Below are 7,998 nucleotides of genomic sequence, written 5' to 3' on the forward strand. Positions count from 1 at the left end.
TACACACACACACACACACACACACACACACACACACTCACAAAACGGCTGCTGTCATTTTCATATTTCACATTTAAGAGTAATATACATTCTACAAGCTCACATACTTCATAATACACACACACACGCATATAACATACTCACAACAACAACAACAAAAACAACACCGCCACACTCACACACAAAATACCTACTGTCATTTTCATATTTCACAGAGGGTGTAATACACAAACTACATACATACATACTTTATTATGCACAAAACACACACACACACACACACACACACACACACACACACACACACACACACACACACACACACACACACATACACACCACACACAGATAAACACACAGATACATACACATATACGTAAACATTACACGTAATGAATTAAATTTACCAATACAATAACAGCTGCAACCCCACCCAATCCAACCCAACCCAATCTAACCTGCAATACGAGCAGCAAAGTCCAATTCCTTCTTGAAGTCCTTTTCGCTCATACTGGCCGATGAGTCCAGGATAAACAGCAAGTCCATCTGCTTCTTACAGCTGCCCGTTATATCCGGAACCGCCTCAGTTGGCTCAGGAGTTGGGGTTGTCGTGGTGCGTTGTGTGGTCGATTGTTCAGCGCTACTCGGTTCTGGGGAAGAGCTGGAGGGAGAAGGACTGATGTCTGGGGAGAGTGTGCGGCCCTGATCATTAGCGGCAGAATTCGGGAACAAAGGCCAATCAAAATCGTTGAACGGATCGAAGATGGATGGCTCCTGAGGGTCGGTCGCTGTGGGCTCCAGAGGTTGGGTTGGGGCGGGGTGGGCGGCCGGAAGTGACCAGTCGGGATTGTAACTGGACGAGATGGAGGCGGGAAATGTCGGGCCGGACGCTATGTCCGTGGGGAGACCTGTGGTACCTGTGAGCAGAATCAGTGTCATAAAAGTCGCTTTCAAGGACAAGCGGGCTAACGCAGATTTCGGAGGTTTCCAGAAATCTTGACCTACACCAAAAGTGGGCATAATTGGTGTGTATATTTGTTTGGTTATAGAGACAACTCTCCTAGTCTTTTAAAGAAACTGAACAAGGGGCAAAAACTTTACCTTCGATTTTCTCAAAACAGTATTTCTCCGGTTACCTTCTCGAATTCAGGTGGAAAATCTCAGAGGTTATGTGTGCAAGTTGCAAAGTTGCACATGTTAAAGACCCCTTGGTGGTCCTAAAATCGATAAGAGTAGGCTTCTGCCGCCACCTGGGCAAAATTCAAAATTAATTCCTGGGAAACTGAAAATGTTTAATGTGTCCCGCGCGGTCGTATGACCTTATGCAGTTGCGAGCGACGTAAAAAAAAATCTTGCAAAAGAAAAAAAAAGCAATTAGAAAGAAAGACTTAGAGAGTTTGTTCCCGAGGCCAGGAGCCAGTAGATACCTGCGAAGGTCAGCAGGACTAGCCCCACCAGGTCCAGTATGGTTGAGGCTCTCATTGCTTCAGATGTCGCCACTCAACCGGGTCTGGGGATGGATTGACACACAAAACTTGTACCTAACTAGCTGTGCCCCCTTTCCATGAAAGGAATGATCGGTGCATTAACATCAAGTGAAAGTCATTGGCCTTCTATATCTACACTCTACTGGAGTGGAGCAAAAATATATCTTGAAAGATGTAAACAATTCGAAGGTGTAGATTTATACTTCCAAAAACCAAAATGCGCATCGCGAAATATCACTTCCGGCACTTCCGTTCTCAAGGACAGCTATTCAGGTTTGTTTCGTTTCTCAGAGGAATAATCACAAAGGCCAACGAAGTACGGAACTTTTGTCAAATATATTTTTCTAAGTTCAGGAAAAGAATAAACCAAAAATCGGGCTCCGTAATGGGGACCTATCTATCTTTTTGCAGGTACTTGCGAACTTTCAACTCTGTGGGAGTCGTATTTTTATGGGAAAAGTAATACATGTGTTTCCAAGTTGCCAAATACATAACAGATAATTGCAAGGATTGTAATCGACGTAAATTAAATACCTTAGGGGAGAACTCTATTACATGCCAAACTGCAATAAATAGGCGCTTGTCTGTGTTTTGCATACAGCAACCGAAACATTTTTCGAGTATTTATGACCAAGAAAGACTCGCCTGGATGGGGTTAAAAAGGTCCTGGAACAACATAACACATCTATGACAGACACTACACACCTAGCACAGGACCGAAACCTGCACCTCCCCTCGACATCCTAAGGATACCAGAGGAAGGAAAAAGTAAAAGTAAGTAAGTAATGACACACTTACGATCATTATCTATTTATGAGACAGACTGTTGACAGCCCTCCCTGTCAATTTTGATCCGCGATGATTGAGACTCAAGGTACCAAAAAGAAAAGCTGACATATTATCATCATCATCATCATCATCATCATTACTATTGTTATTATTATTATTATTATTATTACTATAATAATAATAATAATAATAATAATAATAATTATTATTATTATTATTATTATTATTATTATTATTATTATTATTATTATCCTCATTATTATTATTACTATTGTTATGATTATTGTTATTATTATCGTTATTATTGTTATTCTTATTATCGTATTATTAAATAAAATACATTATTTTTCTATGAAGCACGGGGGTTAAACTCATGTACATATTATGTATTTTGTTTGTGGCTTTTTATTTCCATTGACAAGTAAGGAACTCAACTACGACACGTCAAGGTTTTCCCTGTGAAAAGATTTTACTGCTCACGGCTCTAAAGCACGGACCTCACTGTCACTGTTTTGTGCATGCGCTCATGATACAAGAAAAAGGAGCGAATATAACAGTTCTTTAAAGGGGGGGGGGGGGGGCTACACCCCCAAAGTCAAAATTCGGCTCAAAATCATGGAATTTGAGTTGTAGGCATTTTTAGCTTCTTCAGCCTCTCCTACAACTATTTCATTGCATAAGAACCCCCAAAAACCGTACTGTTCCCATACCGGGCATGTTTGTAGCCGCCATTTCCTCATAAAGTCAGTATTTCATTTTTCTTTATCGGCCGTTTTCTCAAAACGCGACTTTTCTCTATGCTTTTTTGAATAACTCCACCATTTTTCATCCAATCTTCATGAAATTTTCACAGAGTGAAGAGAAGAGGTAATACTAAAAACTTGTCTGTTGAATTTTTGATATATGGAATAGATTTTTGTTGGTGTTGTCTAGAGTGTGGATTTTCACGGATTTTTCGTAAACTTGAATGCTACCTCAGGAAAAAATTCATTAAAATATTTTCTAATTCGTTTAGGAAAAAACAACAGATAATTTTTTTAGATCTAATGTTTGTACGCACGCATGCAAAAAAACAATCAACTTCCATGAGCAATAAATGCGATATTCATTACATAAGACATGTCAATAAAATCCAATATGTCGGCGTATCCATGGAAACGAAACTTTTTTCTCAAATTTGATGGCGGATTTTAAAACTCCTTACTATGCTTGTTATATGTGTGAAATTTGGTAAAATTCGGTCCAGTAATAAGCGAGATAGCCTCCAGGTGTAGCCCCCCCCCCCCTTAAGTTTTGTTGTATTCTTTGTTGATTTTTTCCTCTCCTGGTCTCAGGCATTTGATCAAAAAGCTTTGTTTGGAAGAATATAAACATTGTTATTAGTGCATGATATGTGTAAATTATATTCTGTATCTAATCATGTTGTATACATAATTGGAGAGAGCTAGAGAGATAGGGGGAGGAAGAGAGAGAGAGAGAGAGAGAGAGAGAGAGAGAGAGAGAGAGAGAGAGAGAGAGAGAGAGAGAGACGGAGATAAAGAGAGAGGGAGGGAGAAAACGAGAGAGAGAGAGAGAGAGAGAGAGAGAGAGAGAGAGAGAGAGAGAGAGAGAGAGGGAGAGGGAGAGAGAGATTAATGGAGAGAGAGAGTCCATAATACTACGATAAACATCGACCATCCGAGAGATGATAATAATAATACTAAATAACATTTGTATAGCGCCGATCCCCGCTCTATGCGCTTTACGCTATATTATTACCCCAGCAGACCATAGAACACTCCGAAACATTCTCAGCTTCCCGGGAAGCATACAGTGCAAGCAGCCTATTAAGCGCTCAAACACTAACAAACTGACAAGATCGTTCGCTGTCTATAGCCGGGTACCCATTCTCATCTGGGTGAAGTGAGGAAAATTCGTGTAAAGTGCCTTTCCCAAGGACAAATACGTCGGGTCCTTGACAGGATTCGAACCCACGACCTTACGGTTGAGAGTCCGAGAGCCTAACCACCAGGCCACCGACGCCACATGATGTTATGTATGTACAACGGTTACCTTGGTGTTGAAACGAGGCAAACTGACAAGTTGAGAGAAGATGTACAGAACAGACCTGCCAACACTTGACTCTCAGTGCTGTCACTTGTCACTGTCAGTGTGGTTGAGATAACCAATGCTCATCCTCAAATGAAGAGGCAGAACCAGAGGAACTCATTTATACAAGTTTGTAAATCTGAAATGTCATTTTTACCTCTATAGTAACTCTGAATACAGAATAAATAATTGTGACATGAATGTATCGGTATGGATTTTGCCCTCAAATCATACCCGTCGCGTGTGTGTATGTGTGTGGGATTCGTTTTTCACTACTCTGCCCATTCGGGTAGATATTAAGATCATGTGAATTAATAACATTGCCATCTGTTTGTTCAACATCAACGCTTTCTACAAAAAAAGATCGCGGTTTTAATTTAGTATGAACATTATGAAAGAGAGTAAACAAGATTAAAAGCAAATTAATTCCATCTGTACTGTTCTGATACAAAAATAAGAGAAGTGTGTAACTGTTTTTAACTTCCAGATTCAGAAGGTGATGAGCAAAGTTGATGCAAGAGTTTCACAGAGCGCGTTGATGCGTGACTTTGGCCTCTGTGAGAGAGTAGTTTGTGAGCGTAGGTTCAATGAGGACGACAAGTAATTTCAATGTAACAGCGCAAACTCTGTATCGGTACTTTGAGGGTGTTGGATCAGTATGAATAGCAGGCCTGCTTATGAGAACGTCTCATTTTGAAGAAATTTATTGATAGATTCAACGACAATTCATTCAGGCTTGATGAGTTATGTCAAGCAAGGTCAACTTAATACTTGGTGTGATTATGTGGAGAACATTTAATGTTGACATATTTTAAAACAATCTTTTTGTGTAATTTTTTTTCTCCTAGTATTCACCATTTATTTTTATTAGATATGATCACAAGTGTTAACAAGCACTCTAGGCAAAATGCTGAAAAAAAGAAGTTTAATATGACGATAAATATAAATCATGATCACAATTTTTCTTTTCATTAATTACTAGATAGAATGTTCAATAACGTTACGTTCGCTGATTATTTCATATCGACACACGTTAGCTCATTTAGGAGGTGGGCTTCAGATCTGCGTGTCGGGGCGAACCTGGACTGAGAGGGATACAACATCCCAACAGACAGACCCGGGCTGAGAGGGATACAACATCCCAACAGACAGTCCCGGACTGAGAGGGATACAGCATCCCAACAGACAGACCCGGACTGAGAGGGATACAACATCCCAACAGACAGACCCGGGTTGAGAGGGATACAACATTCCAACAGACAGACCCGGGCTGAGAGGGATACAACATCCCAACAGCCAGACCCGGGTGGAGAGAGATACAACATCCCAACAGAAAGACCAGGGCTGAGAGGGATACAACATCCCAACAGAAAGACCAGGGTTGAGAGGGATACAACATCCCAACAGCCAGACCCGGGTTGAGAGAGATACAACATCCCAACAGAAAGACCAGGGCTGAGAGGGATACAACATCCCAACAGAAAGACCGGAATACTTGAACAAAATTCTCGACTGTCAATCGTTTATTGAAAGCCATCCTTGTTCATGTGCTGTTTTAGCCTTTGAAAATAAAATTACAATTAAAAAGAAAAATCTCTCCCTCCTCGGGAATCGAACTAAAGCCTCTAGCGTGCTTCAGAGAAGTGCCTAACCTCAACATTACAGACACAGGTGGGGTTGCTTTTAATCCCAAAGTACATTTATTGATCCGACCATCCATGACTAACACAAGGCACCCGCTCTACGAATGTTTAAAAAGTGTAATTAACAATGCTATATTCATATTATTACCTCGATTGCGTGCTATAAGATTTCTTGTATCGGTAAGAGTGGAGGAGGCATTCTTTGTTATTTGAGATAATATTATTGTACGTGTCTCATCATGCTAAAACTGCACGCTCGACTCTCGATTTGTGTGTACACAGTTGCTACATAACCGGTTAACCGTTTCTTTCCACGACAGTTTCTCCTATCAGTGAGCTCTGAACAAGATGAATCATATAGTCGGTGTGGCAAGCTTTACTTACTTTTTACTTGTATCTGCCCATTATACCCTTTTGGGTGTCGCGGGAAGAAAGAGACGTCTCTCTGTCGCCAGCCGGAGAGCTAAAAGAAAAATAATAAATAAATTACACTCTTTATTTGTCCCGCAAGGACACTTTGTTTTACAATGGCAAACATACATACATAAATACATAATTATAAATACGTACATAGATAAATAAATGTATAAATACATGCATAAATACATACACGAATACACAATATTACACAAATACGGAACTGTTTACAAACATGCCGCTGAATTTGTGTAATATTGTGTATTTATGCATGTATGTATGTACGTACTTATAATTATGTATTTATGTATGTAATGTATGCCTGCCATTGTAAACCAAAGTGCCCTTCCAAGACAAATAAAAGTGTAATTTATTTTATTATTAATATAATTGTAATGGAATAAGTGTGAAAACGTTTGAAAAGATATCAGAACTTATCAGTGTTTTCTAATAGCCACACTCTCTCATGAAATAGGAAAGAAATTGCCAATTTTCGTGTGTTTGGGGAAGAAATTTCCCCGTCATTTATTGTGGGAGCTGGTACCATAAGGTCAGGTCAAGATTTAGTGCACAACATTGTCCAAATCCAAGTTCACGCTGACACGTCATGTTTCCGTGTTGGTTTGGTTATTCTTGAGAGATTTTGATTCTGTTGGGATTTCAAAGACGAATAATTATGGTCTGAAGGGCGTCATTGATGGAGATTTGCAATTCGGTTTCCGCTGTAATAAAATGCTTGTGCACGAAGTAGGAGTTATAAAGAAGGCTGGACGTCAAGTAAGTAGAATTGAATCTTAACAAGAGCAGGACATAAATTCACGTTTTCATCTATTCCTACGTTTGATCTTTTTTTCTCCGTGGAGTTTTGCATGTTTACCTTCCTTCCCTCACAGTTTGGAATGTTCAAAGAGAAGGAAAAAAATACACAAATGTATAATCTTTATGTTCGCTTTTGATTTATTTTTCTCGAAGTGCTTGGCACCTTTTAGCAACACAGCTGTGTCGCTGACGTCTTTGGTCCTTATTGTGTCCGAGGGGGTGTAAAACACCTACGTTTCAGATTAATTATTTTTTTTTAAACGACATCTTTATTTTAGTAGTTAGGCTCTTCGCTGTTACAAACAAGAAACCAGACTTCCATTCCAACGTGTGGAATACATTTTATCGAGAACTTATGTTTATCTTCAGGAATGATGTGCCCATGAAATTAAGATTTAAAATAATATTTTTAAAAGGCCTGCCTCCTAAAAGACCTAATAACGTTTTCCTCTAACCTTCAGTAACAGCTAGGTTATTGCGTTTTCCCAGCCTTTCCAAAAACATCTTGATACCCCAGAGACATACATCTCAACAGTCGCCATGGACACGACAGCCAGAAGTCCAGGATTACGATATACACCTTTTCCCGATCAAATATCAAAATAGAGCGTTCAAATGAAGCATAGCAAAATTTATTCAACATAGTCTAATAAAATTCAGCATAGAAAATTCAAGCATCAAAACAGAGAGAGCACATGTAGCACTAGGAAGCTCAAATATCACAATAGAACTATCATTCGTAACAATACAGAGTG

General features: G+C 39.5%; 1 protein-coding gene across 1 annotated transcript in view; it reads right to left on the reverse strand.

Moving 5' to 3' along the window:
* The window catches only part of LOC101845518 (collagen alpha-1(XX) chain), a gene marked incomplete at its 3' end in the record, with an annotated part of 6,620 nt that extends 2,147 nt beyond the window's left edge, over positions 1-4,473 (reverse strand). Inside the window, 3 exon segments of the mRNA XM_005090484.2 lie at positions 459-917; positions 1,428-1,510; positions 4,384-4,473. Of these exon segments, the coding sequence (XP_005090541.2) occupies positions 459-917; positions 1,428-1,482 (514 nt within the window).
* Between the last annotated feature and the right edge of the window lie 3,525 nt (positions 4,474-7,998).

The sequence above is a fragment of the Aplysia californica genome, unplaced genomic scaffold (assembly GCF_000002075.1).
Source record: "Aplysia californica isolate F4 #8 unplaced genomic scaffold, AplCal3.0 scaffold00017, whole genome shotgun sequence".
NCBI lineage: Eukaryota > Metazoa > Mollusca > Gastropoda > Aplysiida > Aplysiidae > Aplysia > Aplysia californica.